This window comes from Colletes gigas, unplaced genomic scaffold (genome assembly GCF_013123115.1).
Source record: "Colletes gigas isolate AHSC1104 unplaced genomic scaffold, ASM1312311v1 Colletes_gigas_Sc00044, whole genome shotgun sequence".
Taxonomy (NCBI): domain Eukaryota; kingdom Metazoa; phylum Arthropoda; class Insecta; order Hymenoptera; family Colletidae; genus Colletes; species Colletes gigas.
The window spans coordinates 1,299,338-1,317,931 of record NW_025106673.1 but is presented as its reverse complement, the minus strand read 5'-3'; the positions used below and the strand labels follow the sequence as shown (position 1 = coordinate 1,317,931).

General features: G+C 34.8%; 1 protein-coding gene across 9 annotated transcripts in view; it reads right to left on the bottom strand.

Moving 5' to 3' along the window:
• Positions 1-18,594, bottom strand: part of LOC122403096 (potassium voltage-gated channel subfamily H member 6) — a 295,338-nt gene that overhangs the window by 239,655 nt on the left and 37,089 nt on the right. For all 9 annotated transcript variants that reach the window (XM_043406413.1, XM_043406418.1, XM_043406419.1 and 6 more), the window contains exon 2: positions 17,337-17,567. In XM_043406413.1, coding sequence (XP_043262348.1) covers positions 17,337-17,567 — 231 coding nt within the window. The remainder of the gene's footprint in view (positions 1-17,336; positions 17,568-18,594) is intronic.

Below are 18,594 nucleotides of genomic sequence, written 5' to 3'. Positions count from 1 at the left end.
ACTAAAATGTTATATAACAAAAAATCCATAAATGCTTTGTTAAGAAGTTATAAGAAAGATATGAACTATGAGAGATATGACAAAGTCGTGTAAAAAATTGACTTAATAGACACTATCCCCAACAATGGATTCGTCGAGGGGGGCCAAGAAATTGGTCACTTAACCTTAACCCTTTAGATTTTTACTTATGGGGCACTCTAAAAGAGAAAGTTTACGATACAGAAATACGTATGTACAAGAGATGAATTATCTACAAAAATCAATATCGTATGCGAAGAGGTTCGATAAAATCGCAACCAACTGAAGTCAACAATAAATTCAATAGTACACCGATGCCAAAAGTGTCTCAACAAAGGCGGGCGTCACTTTGAGATCGAAACATAGGTATATTCAACATCGTTTACATCACATTTTATATTTTTGTCATAACTTCTTAACAAAGCATTTATGAATTTTTTATTATATAACACTTTAGTCTTACTTTTACTTGTAAGACACACTGCTGAAGTGTGTACGAAAAAATGCGGGACACCCTGTACATTCATAGTATACAGAGGAACACACGGAGTGTTAATCTCATTAAAAGTCTAACCTTACAGCACAATTACTTACAATATCGAATTTAATTATGAAAAAAAAATATCGAGATACAGATTAGTAATGCGATGCTCAAAAGTTCGGGTCTAGTCAAGAATGGGGTCGAGATGTTGTGTACGATTAGAGGGAGGATTTATCTTTAACCCACGCGTAGAAGATCAATTGTAAATTCTAACTGTGTCTAGTTTGTGTTCGTGAATCGCAGCATGGACACCGGAGATGCCAATAGCTGTAATATTTGCGTGTCATCAGTGTACAAATAACCCCGAGAGGATTCACGATCACGAAGAAGATCTGCGACAAATACGTCAAATAGAAGTGGCCTTAATATGTATAGACCGTTGCGGTACTTCACGTGTAATTGAACGAACGGATGCGAGTCGAGGAATACTGACATCAGTCATGACCTACTGTATGTATACGTTTAGTTAGGTATGATCGTAACCACATGATAGAGACCGACGACAAGCCGGTAGCTGGGAGTTTATCAATCAGCGGGTCACGATCAAGCGTGTCGAAAGTTTTAGAGAAGTCAAGTGACGTGACGAATGATATACCGAATGACGAAGAACGAAGGGCAAATTTCGGGCAATGTATACGATATACACCAGCCTTTCTCAATATTTTTTTACCTAACACCTCGTTTACAAAATGTTTCACAATCGAACGTCCCCTTCCCTCAAACTACGAACACGCCAATTATTTTATAGGGTTTAATCTTATTAATTTAATAGATTACAAAATAATATGATTAATTATACGATACTAGTATTTATTTCTTGATTAAATATAATCTGGTTTTTTAGATTTTAATAGAAAACACAACCGAACTTTGTACGGATGTAAAATTGCCGAAACTCATGACCCATTTTCTCCAGAGCCACTAAAGCGATTTCAATCACATTTTTACCGAGTATTTTATTAGCAGTGTTAAATAAATCGAATACACGGCTCTTTTCTATACTTTCTAGAAAAAAGTTACATGATACTTAATAAATTTATGAAAAAGAGATGAGTATATTTTTTTGTATAAATATAGATATTAACTCCATTTAATGATTTCTTAAAATTCGATATAAAAATTTCACTACATTTTCTACAGTTTCTTGCTATATTAACATCCCTCAGGGAGCTGTTACCATCCACATTAAGAAGAGGTTGTGGTACACTAAAGGTAAACAAATGGATTCGTATCAGTAACGAATCTAGACTTTTAAAAGGGGGAGAGGAGCTAACAAAGAATTGTGAAAAAATTGAAAATCTCGAGAATTCGGGAATCTCACCCTTAAAAACTATAAATGAAAATAGAAGTATTAAAACTTTTTTGCATAACTTTAACAATTTAATCAGAAGAGATATAAGATGTCAGCCTTTCTTAAAGTCACTGAATATGCACCTCAGAGATCTTTTCATTTCATGCGTGTCTTGATGCCACCAATTTATATGTCTGAATATGTAAATTCTGATTCAATAATCAGAATCTGCATAGCAGCAAATTAGACTTTTTTCAAATTCAAATTTGAAATTCAATTTCAAATTTGTATTGATTTATTTTTCTGTACTATATCATATGTATACTCCAATGGGATTATTCATACAATAAATTATTATTACTTCCTAAAATTCTGATGATCGTTCAACTTTTGTCGACAAATAAAAAAATCGCTTGGGGCATTTAAAGTTCAGATAATCGACCTTTTTTTTATCAATAGAAAGTGGATTGAAGCTCTTGTATCCGTCACTGATTTGTACGCTTTCAGAACGTTCGTATTTATCGTTGCGTAGCAAAGAAACAAAACTGCTGAATGGCAAATTTTAGGCAATGTATGCGATAGAAGACGAATGAATGCATTCGTTCGCCTTCGATGATGTGCCGAACCGTGTCGGTATATCAAAGAGAATTTGTACTCACAGAGAACATCTTTTCCAGAGAACTCCAACAACATTCAACTTTCACAAACTTTTGTACATTTGGCAGGTCTGTTTTAGGTGCAATTTTATTCGAATAATAAATTACAAATAGAAGTATCATGTAGTAGTTTATCCCATTGAATTGGTATTGAGATAAGTTGTTTCTCATTTAACGCGATTTACAATTTCATTTTATAATTGTTATTGCATAAATGATATATCAAAAGTTTAATTTTCTATTCGTCGTTCAAAACATTTTTCAAACTTTACACGTTTCTTCTAAAAATCGACATTTTTCTTTTAGTTATTTTGACATGTTCGAAATTATACCTAACTTTCAAGATTAGGGCTATTGTGTGCCACGAAAAATTGTTGACGAGATATTCATTTCCAAAACCATTTTGCCATTGATTGGACCAACCATTTAATTTAGGTTCTCTACATTTTGAAGAAATAATATTACAACTATTCGTGAAATAGAGCCCCAATTGTGCAAAAATGTAATAAAAAATGGAGTAAAACTATTTGAGTTCGCGAATAAAAGCCGAGGAGATTATTTAAATGGCATTGTATTTTAGAATTATTGACACGAAGTGAACTTTGTATTAAAATTGTAAAACGTGAAATGTCTCAAATAGTTTGTATTTTATTTCAATTTAATGATGTGGCATTTAATTTCGATAAGCCTTTTCATCTTAACGACGTAGACAGCTTATAATCGGCTGATCTTCCGAGGTAGGAACATGGTAAAACGCCCGTGAAAAAGACCAAGAAGAATATAAAATGAAGTTTGATAAGAAACCAAGCAAGAGAGTATTCTAAGTGAACATGAGCGCTGATTAGTTTGACAAGATTTTTTAGACGACCTAGCTGAAGTCGACGTCTTGTCAATGACAAAATATCCAACACAAAATATTCTCGTTTCTCCTAGTGTAATGAAAATGCTAACAAGGATTATGCCAAGAAGAAAAGTTTTCAGTGTTGGTGATCTCATCAAGCTTAATCTTTAACTAAATATCTTCAACTTAGTGTAGTTGGTTTTCTTAAATAATGTAAACATTAAGATAAGAGAATAAGTTAAATTTGTTTTTTTTTTTAAATAGTAACTCCATTATTACATAAAGTGGATCAAATAAATCTCCGTAGAATGCGGTTTAGAAATTTTAAAGCTGTATTAATAAAATTTATTTTCATTATCTGTGTTGATTTATTTTTATTAATGAATTATGCAAAAAACTATTACGATTTTGCTAATATGTAGTTGGTTTATAAATATATGTTCAAGACAGACTGAATAGAATCGAGGTAACAAAAATTTTCGTACAATTATGAAAACATATGTTGCAATCAGCAGTCAGTGAAGAAAGTTCCACAAGAAAGATTCACAAAGTAAGTGGATCAAACGTAAAATTAATTTAAAAAATGGAGATTTCTATCCCCACATGTGAATTGATAGTGAAGTTAAAAGAAAATCATATTGTATGATCCAATACATCATAAACAGATACAAGGATATAAAATCTTTCAAAGACCGAAAACGTATCGGTCAACCAAAAATTCTGAAAGCTTTGTATAAATGTGCAATTTCAAGAACGATAAAAAAACAAATACTACAAAATTGGCTAGCATGATTGAAACTAATTATCAAGTCAAAGTTGTATCTGAAACAATTTTTACTGTTATTAGATAATCAGAATACAATGGTCGCGTAGGAAAAAGCCTTTCGTTAGTAAAGAAGATAAGAAGAAACTGATGGATTTTACAAGAACTCATGCGGATAAATCAATAAGCTTTTGGAATTCGATATTGTTTAGCGACGAAAGTACGACGTGGAAGTAGCGACGTGTAAGGAGGTGTGGAGGAAACCAAATACCCACATAGAAGCTAAACATCTCTGTCTAACCGTGAAACATGATCGCGACAATGTTCTCGTCTGGGATTGCATAAAGGTGACTGGAATGGAAAATTTAAAATTTATTGAATGCACTATGAACCGATATGTTTATTTGAACAACTTAATGGATAATTTTCGCGACAGTGCACAGAAATTGAATCTTGATCGGTCGTTTATATTCCAACAAGACAACGACTCTAAGCGTACCACAAAGGAAGTCAAGGAGTGATTGTTATATAATGTGTCCAATCAACTTCATGCACCCCCTTAATCACCTGATATCAATCCGAGTAAGCATTTATGGAATGAACTAGACAGACGCGTTGGAAAAGATAGAATTAAAAACAAAGAACAACTAAAACAACCATTATTAGAAGAATGGGACGAAATTCAACCTACAACGACAGCAAAATTAGTTACATTGAAGTAAAAGCGCATGAGAGAAGTAGGTGAAGTTCGACGAATGAAATGCAAAACTTTGACTGTTCAAGTTAAATTAATTTATGTATTCGAAGACTGTTTTGGCTTGATTTTTGTTTAGTTATCATTTATAATTTATTCCTGTGTTAATTATCAAAGATCTTTTATTTTTGTTGCATCAATATTTAATGCAATACTTTTGAAGCTACTCGAAAGAAATTGTATCCATTCTTATTATATTTAACACTAGATTTACGGACATTGATTGCACACATTTTTATTAAAATCAATCAAGTCGACAGTTAAGTTAATATATCTGCAATTTTTCTTTTAATTAAAGCATACATGCATATCGTTGCAATATATAAATTCAACAAAAATTGTTAACAAACAATATTAACGAGTTCTATAATATTATACATGGAATCTGAGACCTAGTGTTAAAGTTAACAACGAAATAAATTAATTCAAGCGAGATGTACGGAGACTTATTTGACCCCATTATACAGGATGTTCGGCCACACCTGGGAAAAATTTTAATGGGAGATTCTAGAGGCTAAAATAAGATGAAAATCAAGGATACTAATTTGTTGATTAAGGCTTCGTCAAAAAGTTATAGAAACATTTCCGGCCATACAATATATTTTCGGTAAAGAATTTTTTTCTCAAAACTACGTAGGATTTCGCAAATATGTCTACTCACCAAAAATGATTGTAATTGACCCCCTCAATCGAAAATAATTTTCCCAGAACGATTTGAAATTTTTTAATTTTGTCGAAAAATTTCATCAGCTACCCCCCAGCGATTTTTCTTTACAATTCGTTTTTGATTTTTAATAAATTTGTTTAACGCGCTACGGAAATTTTGTCTAATAATTTTTTGTAGGTACCCACGAACTCTAGTTCAGAAAAACGTTTCATTGAAATATATTCACTATTGTAAGAATTATGGCTGTTTGAAAATTGGTCCATTTTTATAGGGGTTTTCTCATTTTGCAGGGTCAAGGATCAACTTTTCGAATATTTTTGGAATCTCTACATATTCTTCACTAAAATACGCGTTGTTTGCATTTTGAAACATTAAAATCCTCCAATCCGTTCAAAAGTTATGATATTTTAAACATTTGCATGAAATTTCGAAGAAGCATTTCTGAGTCAGAAATTATATTTTCAGTAAAGAATTTTTTTCTTGAAAATGCGTAGAATTTCGAGGATATATGTATTCACCAAAAATGATTATAGTTGACCCCTGCAACCAAAAATAATTTTTTTAGAACGATTTGAAATTTTTTAATTTTGCCGAAACATTTCAGCACCTACTCGAATTTTTTTCTCGAAAGCACGTAGCATTTCGAGGATATATGTATTGACGAAAAATGAATGTAATTGCCCCGCAACTGAAAATAATTTTTCCGTGAATGATTTGAAATTTTTTAATAACTTTTTAACAAAACCTCAATCAACAAATTGATATTCTTGATTTTCATCTTATTTTGGCTTCTAGAATTTCCCATTAAAATTTTTCTCAACGTGTAGCCGAACACCCTAGATACATATACGATTATCCTGAAATTGACGGTCCAAATTTTAGATACATCTGGCTTCCGTTATGATAAGTAAAAATTACGTTGATATTTAAAAAATATCAGTCATGGCACGAACTTATGGGATGACCTAATAATACATAGGCATATTTAAAATAAATTTTTGTTTAGTAATCAAACCGTAATCAAAGGATCTTAAAGCGCATTTTTTCGTTAAAAAAAAATGTTTTTCAACATTTTACTCGATTACGATAGTTCGTTGTAGGTCGGAAAGTAGGAACGAAAGAACCATCTGTTTTGGAGCTTATCCTCCTCACTGCAACTATTTACCAAACACCGTCGAAGAAGAAAAGTGACGGCGTCGCTTGAAGCAGAGAAAAAGAGAGCGTCGAGGGTGACGTCACATGCCGACGCCGTGGTGGGCGAATGGCGCAGGAAGGGGAGGCCAAGTGCCTTACAGTGATGTCATTGACTACGCGCTGTGCCTGATGGGAAAACACGAAAAGGGGTACAATGGACGCAAGAAGGGGGGGAATGCTGGGCATTTCAGGAATAAGAGAAGGGGGTGGAACACGAGCACGACTATTCTTGGCCGCTTGAAACAGCGTCCTCGCGCTCGTACGGTTGCGTAACAACGCGAAAGAGCACTCTCGAGGAGGTCTTCGCGAAATGGCCACAGCTGCTGATGGGGCCGATGAAAAGAGATATCGATACTCTCGTACGAAATCGTTGATTCCCACTGTGCCAGGCTTTTTATAACAAAATATTTAGGTGCTGCGTCGGTGGAAGTTATTGCAATTGTACTACAACCGGTCTTTTATCTTTGGAGGATCGAATATTCGTATCGCGAACGCGTAATCAAATCCAAAGTATATTCGCAGCGATGAAATTGGAAAGAAATGCTGCGAACGATCGCGTGCGATAATCCAAAAAAAAGGAAAATTTTCCTCCGTTAAACGCTATCGACTACCCAAACTCGATTCTAAGCGACAAGAGATCCATTAATATTTTGAACGGCAGTCCTGGAAAGCTATCAGGGTCCCTTTAATCCAACCCCGGCGTAATTAGACCGTCCATTCGACGCAGCCAGTCATAGTTTCAAACTCCGCGCTTCAACGATCAATTTTCCATACTCTCGGAATCTTTCAGAGTTGTACATCGAGACTCAAGGTCAGTTCTGCGAAACTTTACACTCACGCCAATGCGTGCACATACTGTGCACGGAACCGCGTAATAAAAGCCTGACATTTCACAGTCCCAACAACGTCGATAGGCATTAATTTCCTTCGCATCGATGAAGAGTAGACAGCTACGAAACGTCTGTAATCAACGCGGCCAGAATTTCCTGGTTCCGTGACCTTTGACATTTTGATAGCCGTCCCCAAGGGTGCACGTCCACCATTCCCGTAGTAGAAACAACGGACACAACCATCGAATTGACGTTAAACAGTGGGCCAGAAACAGCAAGTGGAAAAACGAGGCCGAAATCAACCGTTTCCCGCAGCGAACCGTAGCGGTCAATGTTTCGCCGCAACCCCCCAATGAGAATTGCAAAGTGCTAGGATGCGTTTCATCCCCCCAGCGATCAATTTCTCCAACGTCCCTCTCACCGAAGAAATATGAGAGGGAACAATGAGAGTTCGTCCCGTCAAAGTGGGAAAATCCGTGACGTGTAATATGCCCGTGCGGATTCAGTGGAAACGCGACGTACTGTGCCAGACCGCCTAGAAACGGCTGCAGGTGGTCGGAGCAGACTACTTTCCGCTTTTCAAATTCTTTCACTCTTTCCATCCCTTTGTGCTCGTCACACGTAGCTAGTGATGAAGCCAATCCAATGGCATTCTCATTACTACTTGATACTTCCGTCAATTCCAAAGCTTTGTGTTATCAAACAGGTATCTAAAGAAATAGCTACTGATATTAAATACAATTTCCGGTTTATTTATATTTCTTGTAGTATCTCTACGATTTGAACAAGTAACCTCGATACGGTTATAATGCAATGAGTCTGGATTATATGAATAACTACTATGACGGCTTGCTATATGGAGTAAGTGAATAAGCGAGATAGCAGGAGGAAAGGAAAGGAAAGGAGAGAGGAGCGTTTCGTCCTGGCCCTGTTTAGACGCCAGAACATTCAATGGTCGCTCGAGAAATAAAAATATAGGAATAGGAAGTTGGTCGAATACTTGTGAGAGAGATATGTTGCGCGTAGCCCTCTGCTGGCGACTGCGGGAAGTGTTGCCACTCTACGAATACATTTTTATCTAGATTAACGCACACGCCCCATACTATTAGGACCTTGAATAAGTTCTCGCTGTTTCTTCAAAGATGGCAGTAGCAGTACCCCGTTCGTGGAATTTCGAATGGTAACACACATGCAAGGCAGTAGTGTATCTAACATTAAATTTCAGTGTATGGTAGTTCACTTTAGTGTAAACAAAGTAATTTTTTTTAGTTCTGAAAATGTCTACTTTTGTGCCAAATAAAGTGTATTTGCGGGGAATTTTATTGCACTACTTTATTCAAAAGAAATCTGCAGCTGAAGCACATAGAATTCTTGTTGAGACTTATGGTGACAATGCTTTGTCAGATACGACATGCAGAGACTGGTTTCGACGCTTCAAAAATAATGATTTTGAATTTGAGGATAAAGAACGTTCTGGCGCACCGAAAAAATTTGAAGACGAAAAGTTGGAGGAATTACTCGATCAAGACCGATGTCAGACGCTAGCAGAACTTGGAAAAACATTACAAGTAGATGAGTCAACTGTTTCAAAACGTTTAAAAGTTTTAGGAATGATCCAGAAGCAAGGACATTGGGTACCGTATGAATTGAAGCCGAGAGATGTCGAACGGCGTTTTCTCACGTGTGAATTACTGCTTCAACGTCAGAAAAGAAAAGGTTTTTTGCACCGCATCGTGACTGGCGATGAAAAGTGGATACACTACGATAATCCAAAGCGTAGAAAATCGTGGGGTAAGCCCGGCCATGCATCAACATCGTCTGCAAAACCAAATATCCATAGTTCGAAGCTTCTTCTCTGTATTTGGTGGGATCAGCAGGGTGTAATTTATTATGAGCTGCTCAAACCGAATGAGACTATCACAGGGGATCGCTATCGACTTCAATTGATGCGTTTAAGTCGAGCCTTAAAAGAAAAACGGCCGCTATAGGAGCAGAGACACGACAAAGTGATTTTGCTACATGACAACGCTCGGCCTCATGTTGCAAAACCAGTGAAAACCTACCTGGAAACGCTTCAATGGGAAGTTCTACCCCACCCGCCGTATTCACCTGACATAGCCCCTTCTGATTTTCACCTATTCCGTTCGATGGCACATGGCCTAGCTGACCAGAGCTTTCATTCTTATGAAGAAGCTAAAAAATGGATCGATTCTTGGATAGCCTCAAAAGACATGTCGTTTTTCCGACGCGGAATTCATATACTGCCAGAAAGATGGGAGAAAGTGGTCGCTAGTGATGGGCAATACTTTCAATGAAATGTTTTTGTTCCTCATAATTTAAATAAAGCTTTTATTTTGTAAAAGAAACAGCAAGAACTTATTCAAGGTCCTAATACAATTTCTGTTCAAATCATTTGGAATTTTCACTGTGGACGAACAAGTTTTTTAAAATTTGTTGTCAAGTCATTTATTATCTGGGAGGAAGGGAAATAGGTCAATATTTCAAAATTATATTTAATAGTTACGCTTCTGAAAAAATACTAAAAACCGCAATTATTAAGAAAAAGATGTCTAATTTAAGATACATTACAGGGGGAAGTAATACATTTGATTTTACCGTGTTATTTTAACAGACACGATAGTTTTAAATGGATACAAAATTTAAACAATTTTTAGAAGCTGTTTGAATTTGAAATATTGTTTTTCACTTACTTGCTCGTTTTCTAATGTAAAAGGCTCTCTAAGAAAGTTCAACTTAAGAATATGAAATAAAGATCGACCTTTAAAATAATTTTAGGAAGATTATTAAAAGACCTCTTTCCTTGGAGTTATAATAATCCAAAGATTAACAACGTTTTAGCCAAGTATTTGCATATTTTTGAACAGTAGTGTATATATGTATAAATAATAACATCAATTGAAAATTTTAATTTTAATCTATACAAAACCTACACATACCTAAGCAGCATCGATTACAATACTTGAACTGGAACAATGATTATACGGTCTGTTTAATTATTACTGTATATCGATATACTAATATTGTCGTTCCTCGACAACTCGAACCTTCTTACGATGAAACTCTATAAGTCGAAAGTCCTTTGTAAGTCAAAGCTTTATTCATTTCTCTTCGTAAGGCTTCGATAACTCAAATAAATAGAAGTTAACTCGAAGCTGAGCAGCACACACTTGACAACTACAAATCGAATTTATATAAATTGACTTCCACAAATCGAAATATATTTCACCGGCTTATAACACGACTGTAATTTGTTTCTGTTTCCTCTACATTTGTCTTTCTCTATACGTTTCGTTTCGTTGGATCTTGCGGTAAGCATTCGATTGTGTCACTGTCAATTCCCTTCTTCGGTATAGTATAGTAATACATTAAAGTAGAATAAAATTTCAAACTTTTATCAATTAATGTGATATATATATCGGTACTGAATTTCTTTAAAGATTTGGAATGGCATTTAAAAATTTAGTTCACAAGATCTAGGACAACCAACATAATCTAAACCACTAATCATTAAACCATTAAACTTAAGAACAATTGGTTCGACTAATTTGTGCTCATTGCAGTAGTTGTAACGGTATTAATTTTTCTTTGATACGACCATAAGTCGAAACCTCGATAAGAGAAAACTTCTGTAACTCGAAGACGACTTAATTCGTAACTAAAAAATAATCAATATCAAAACTTACTTATTTCATTCTATATTTTCAATCGTTACGAAACGTTGATCTAGATAATCGTTTGTAATTATTTTTCATGTAGTATTATGAAAAACAACTTCCTAACTTTGTATACGTTTTCTGCTTCGGTTACAGCTATCATTTTTATTACTCATGAAAACTAAAGTCAACTTAATGATAAAATAGTAGAACGAATGATTTTTTTTTAAATAATTACTATAAAGTTACAGATGGAATACAATAATCCCTCGTATACTGCGACCCGGCTAAAATAGGATTATTGCAACCTGCGACGAAGGTAGACGAAACTTATAATTCTGATTATTCCTGTTCACTGGCTGCTGTTTACATTTGATATGACGGTGAGAGCGAATGAGACACATTTAACATTTGATCGTCGGGCGTGTTTCATACTTATAAACACATGTCGGGCGATCCATTAGTAACCTGAGCATCGTTGATTGCAACTCATAGATAACGCGGCGTACTTGTATAATACAAATAAAAATGTATTATAGTAATTGGCTTTTAAATTATTAAATCTTTGTTTACGAATAAAAGTAGTTTTCACTTTGCAAAATTTAATGTAACATATACATACAATAATAAGAGAGAATATAAAGTTGTGACATTTATATTGAAAAATAAATTTTTCCATTCGTTTAGTCAAGTTCGAGAAAAATGTCTTGCTTTATTGACCAAAAGGATTACTCACTTTATTTGTTAACCGCTTGGGAATTGTCGAGTAAAAGAAAAAACATATCATTACTAATCGGTCTATAGATCAAGCATAATTAGTAACATTCCAAGATCAGAATCTGATAAATTTATCATAATTGAGCATGTTGAATCATTCAAGTTTAACGATCGATTGTCATGTGCTACCGTCGCTTATTTCATTTCTTATAAACTGTGAATACAATTAATCTGGAATCAAACTTGAAGTCCTAAATCTCTTTAAAACATTCCTTAGAACAAAGTAATTATATTAAACATTAAATGTTATGTCAATTATATTACATTAAATGTTATGTTAATTATATTAAACATTACTGTCTCGATAATACGAAAACATCTCAATTCTATAACTATATTTAATTACGTCCACATCTCGTTTTCACGTCGGTTCTCTTAATAATAGGTTGATACATTTAGTAATCTACGAAAAATTTGATGAATCTCGAGAACTCTTGTTAATAAATTTCCCGTATCTAGTTGAATTTCGTTTAAATGCAGCCACTGCTTATTAATATGCATGTTCAGTTACTGAAATAACTGAAAACAATTAAACTAGATATAATAGTGTACTAATTATGGATATCTGCCCAGTCATGGATTATTATTTAATTGCAAAGCTTGAATCTGTAATACTTAATGTCCCTAACTGCAATATTTTGAAACGCAGAAAACTACAAAATTGTTGTTTCCAATACCCAGTGTAACAAAAGTTAAATAAAATTAAATTTATCTATTTTTTATATTTATATTGATATATATTTATTTGTTCGTTGCAAAATATTTCATTCTATAATTGAAATTTTTACTTTCATTTAACGAGTAACGAATAAACGTTAATTAAGAATTTTCCTCGTCTCTAAAAATAGCCTATTATTCTTGCTTCCATGTAAGTGCATAAAATTATACAATGCAAGTAGACGAAATTAAAAGGTTAATATGGGTACATTTATTCTTTTTAAAAAATCACTTATTAATAAGTGTAAATATCTCAAGTTTTCAGATTACGTTATATGACATTAGCAAACAGTAAAGAATAAAATTTGTATCAAAATATAATATAATTCTCGGAGTATTTTCAGTCATCAACAGTCAAAATAGAGAAACAATTTCGTTATCCGAATAAAACTATTTTAATGTGTTCTTCACGTTTCACCAAAATTCTTTTACAACAAAAAATGGCCTAAAATATATCTTTTGTAAATCTCAACCATATCTGGTATTTTACCTTATGAAACCAGAGAGAAAAAGAGTATTTACGAAATAATCCGAAGAAATTTTAATAAAGCAGTATTTGCACATAAAAGTCTGTGTCTAAAGTTGAGGGGAACCGAACTAGGAACTCAGGTGGGCCAAGAGGCCTCGAGCTATGACTATGATAAATTATACAGTAGTGACTATTGATCTCACCGCGCCTAAGGTCAGACACTACGGCAAAATCGAGTCCGAGCCAACCATCGGCCCGCGAATAAATTCAATTTTCCCGCTCTAAATAACGTAACGGTTCTTACAAACCCTGGAGAGCTCTATCGGCGATTTGTGTCCGGAAAATCACGATCACCACTGGAATATGTAAATTCAGGGTTATTGCGTGCCGATAAAGTTGTCTTGGAAAGCTACTTTAAATCTCACTTAAGAAGAATCAAAGATGTCGGCATCAAAATGCGAAGAAAGTCTTATTATCGAAAACTCCACCGATACTACACTTCCATTTTCTAAAACACATTAAGATGAATTTGAATTCTTGAAAAAATTCTTACTCCAGATTACACGCAAACTTAACCCTTACGTCAATACCGAATACTAAAGTACCATTCTCCATATTTCATTAAAAGAACGTTAACGTTCTTGTAATATCGCCAAGTTTTGAATTTTCATTCTTTGGGCAATTTTATATTGCTTTGAGTTTCAATTATTAAAAATTAGTGAGTTAATTCATTATTGAGTACAATGACTTTAAATTCGATTATACAGAATATAAAATTTTTCATCGAAACTATTTATTTACTTTGGATGGAAGTATCATTTCCTCGCTAATTGACCGTTGATAATTCTATAACTGTGAGTAGGTTTGATTATTGACATAAGAGTTAACAAATAATTAATCGAAGAATTATGTTGGCCCTAAAATCATGGTCCGTTTCGAATTGAAAAGTTTGCAAGTGCAAAAAGCAACGACTACAGCTATTCATTATTTAAATCATGTAGGTAAATTGGTGTCATTGAATTTTCCACGCATTCGCAGAAACACATGAGCGAAAGGAATTATTTAAAACGATAAACTTTGCAGAAGAAATTATAAGACCAGGTATAGCAGCGATGTAAAGATCGTTGGAAACTATGCCAGTGGTAGAAGCATTTTAAAACCAATGAGTGTTTCTAGGACTGCAAAGTACTTTATAAAGAACTTTGCAACTGCTAATAGAAAGTTGTGAAGCGCGTTTAAATAAACAATCGATCGTGCATTCAATATATTCATCGACGCTCTAAGTCTAAACTAAATAAATTGAACGATGAAATACAAAAGTATTTCGATACGGAGAAGTGTAATTACAATTTGCTAATGAAACAATAATGTTCTTTGAAATAATGCGATTCGCAAATTTAAAAAAGTATTCGTAGTTTCTGTTTTCGTACAAGTTTTCGTACAAGTTTTCACGCCCCCTAGTTGGATAATCGCTCGGAATAAATATTGATTTGGAATACACGTCGACGAAGAATCGCGAAAACGGCAAGAGGTTTCTAAGAGAGCGCTTGGCAGAAGTACAAATCGCTTTGTCTATTCTCGAGAATCCGAGAAACAATGTCCCTAGAAAGCTAAAAGGGCTTGCCAAGACGGGATTAGTCAACACACTGGATCGGAATTCGGGATGTCCGGTTTCCCGTTACGTACGAACACTTCGGACCGCCAGTAGTCTTGCCAGTTTGCGTTTCAAATTTTTGGCTTTCGTTCCCTGTAAATGTGTTACGTTTATGATGCGCGTACGAGATTGTCCGACGAAAATATATTTCTATGTATCGTGCAAAAAAGATTAAAAATGGAATTTTGGGGCTTAGATAAAATGATCATCGATCGAATAAAAATGAAAACAACAATAAAAGAAAGATAGAAATACATAAGTATTTACCCTAGAGACTATGGGAATGTGAACAGTCCTGTTTATCGCAATTCTAAAATTTAGTGACTTGTAAGATCACTCTGCGAGTCCGCGACGATGTACAGGGGCGATGATTATATCAACACTCTTAATACAATCTAATTCAGTTTATGCAAAAATAAATTAAGTTGTGGCGACCAAAGCACCACATACGCCTTAGTTTTTTGAAGCCCGCTACATTGTATGGGCGCACACGCGACGTCCAGAGCCGCGCGAGCCGAAAGGCCTGTTGTCGTCGCCTCTGATCTTCTTTTGTTTTTTCCGAATGCCCCTTGGTACGGTAACGATGATCGAACGGGGGCAGTCGAGCATAACCCGCACTACGGGTCCCGTCGTTGTACGACAGTTAGTAATAAAATTGTGCAGAACGGAATCAGCAGAGTTATGTATTACCTTCTAGATCCCACAAAGTGTAAACTATATACAAAGGTGTTTCTTAAGCATTTGTTATAATTACGAGTGGTTAATTCGACTAAAAATTATTATGTCACAGCGTGAACGAATTGAAATGTATTAGATTTTCCGTAGTTGATTTCTAACTGTCGATTTGGAGTTAATATTGGTTATTAAAACACTGTTGATTTGAGGAAAGAGGAAGCAGAAATGGGAGTGTAACTTCGCGGATCGGAAGATCTACTTTTGGACTGTCACATAATGTATGGGAGATTGTCGCTACAAGGACTGATTGGGTTTATGGTGATCTTCAAGCCTTTGACAAATTTGCACGTAAAGTGCTGCCAATGTTCAAAAGGTCAGACCACAGTTGTTGCTTGGTGTGTTTCTATTCACTTTCTGATGCGTAAAGTACAAATTCCTTTTTTTAAGTAGGGTTTCTAGAGGGTAGCAATCGACAATTCAGGATTTAGGAAGATTTCTATTGATGCACTGCTGCTGATGGTTTTCAAGAAAAACCCAGACATAACGAGTCCCAGATTTATGGCAAGCCAATAATCGACAACAGAGAATCGAAGAGTGTGCGAATAACAAAGAACAATTCGTCGATTTTCAATGCTCAACTAGCTAATTACAAACAGATGTTCTAACCATAAACCTGGGTGACGCAAACCTTACCAAGGGTTGACCCTACGTCGTCGTCGATAAGATCGAAGCCAGATGGTGGGCATCGGTACAGACGTAAGCAATAAAATCATAGGTTCGTTAAATCGTAAAAGAGAAAGATTTCGATAAATTCTCGGAAATAATTTTGAAGGGTGACTGCTGCTACATCGGATGACGTATGAGTTTATTGCTGGTACGTGCTTCTAAAAAGGTTCGCTGGATTTATACTTGTTTATGAATTTAGTGGTGACTATTTATTTTCGAATATCCGAGGGTTCGGAACTGAACAGAAAGTTATAAAAAATACAACTTGTTAATCTTCGTTGACCTCTTTGATTAATTGACAAATAACTAATCGTGATCTAATTTCTATGATTACTATATCTAAACAATACAAATCACTGAAACCAAATAACAAAATTTTTCGTAATTATAGAGAATATTGTAGTACGAAACAACTTGGATTGAATAAAGTTCGTTTATTAAAGAGACTATTAATAATTTCAAACCCGATTACATCAGGTAAAAACCACTATCACCATGCAATACAAAATCTATTAATTGTAAATATAAAAGATAATAAACTATACATATTTGCAATAGTTTTACAAAAATTGAAAAAATTAATTAATGAATATTTGTCTGTGTATGTACTTTAATGTAAGAAACTAAATTATGTGAAGTATTATCAGAACCTGCTTAGAAGACAAATTAGAAATGTTCACAAAAAATTATACCAATTTGTACTCCAATAATTACGTAGTAAAGCGAATAGAAACATTTTCATTTTGTTAAAAATGACGATGTTTATATAATAATATAAAATAATAATCATAATTGAAATGTGTTGTATTTGATAACTTGATCACTGTGGCAGTTTAACCCTTTTTACTTGTAATACCAATTCTACTGACAATCACATTAATTTCAGCAATTTCAGCATTATACAAAAATTTTCAATGTATTTAATAAAGAAAAGTGATCAAAATAACGTATTATAGTGGAATATTAATGCAATTACTTATTGAATATTTCCCTATTTGTATGAATTTTGGATCACTGTCACAAAATGTCAGGTATAAATTTCCAAGATGCAGTTGGTTATTTAAGAAATGAAAGATGCATAAGACTCACCGTCTTTCCTGTAGTAGAGGATCTCGAAATGCTTTTCGACGCCAGCGGCGAGGGCGTCGCGAAGAGCCGCGACCGCATGGGGCGACGTCATTGGCCCATGAAGGAACTCGCAGATTGCCGGTCTCTGCATCACTTCCGCCCTCGAGAAGCCCGTCAACCGGCAGAAACTGTCCGAACAGTATATTATGTGACATAGTCCGTGTTGAGCGTTGACCACTAAAAAACTTCGATCTGGAAACGAAAACACAGCAATCGATTAGCTCGAACGATCGGTGGCTCGCTTAGATCTGACAAAATTTTAAAATGACAACGCAGTCGACTCGATTCTTTGCATAAAAATCAAATGATTTTTATAAAAGAGGAATAGAAAAATTAATGGACGATCGTTAGTAGTGGTAATTAATTATTTTATCTCGCCCTTCTCAAAGAGAGAAAGACACATCCCTGGTTCAACATTCAAGAAAGAAGTTTCTGAAGACCGAGAGGCCAAAGAAATTTTGTTTAGGGCACGTAGTTTTGAAAAGCTATCTTCCTTAACTACTCCAGTCTTCGCACGACTCGTTTCTGTGTCGCAAATTTCAAATGTTTGTTAAGAGGGCGGCGAGTGTATATTTCTTGAACGAGCGTAGAGCGTCAAAATAAATCTGGAATCGCTGGAATGTTCAGAAGGACAGAGAACAGAGAGAACCTCGGCAACAGTGAATTTTCATCGGCTCATTAGCGCGCGTAGTTGGCATGCCTTCTGAGTATATCCGAAATTAACTTTTCTCGTTAAACGCGACGTAGAGATGGACAAGCTAACGGGAACGGACGGTTCTGGACGTTCAAGTATTTATAGATCGACGATTCTTCAAAATTGAGACGAGGACGAATCGCGTGGGAAGCAGTCGGAAAACGCGACGATTTTCGTCGAAAGAAAACAAAAATCAAGAACCGCGATTAAACGCTTCCTTAGAAACGAAACCTTGAAATACGTACTAATAGAACGAACCATATGGGACAACGTTATAAGCATAGAACACATTCAATTACTTATTTGTAATAATATTTATTGATTTCTTACGGAATTATGACGAAATATTAACACTAGATTTACGGATGTTGATTATACATTGTGTAAAATGAGTTTCACAGTGCATGTATTGAAACAAATTTTTGTGTGTAAGTAGGCAACATTGTATTCAGATCGCGATATGACAACCAGTGTATTCACGGCAGTTATTAACTCCAGTCGATCTCGAGTGTGCTCTGCGATTTT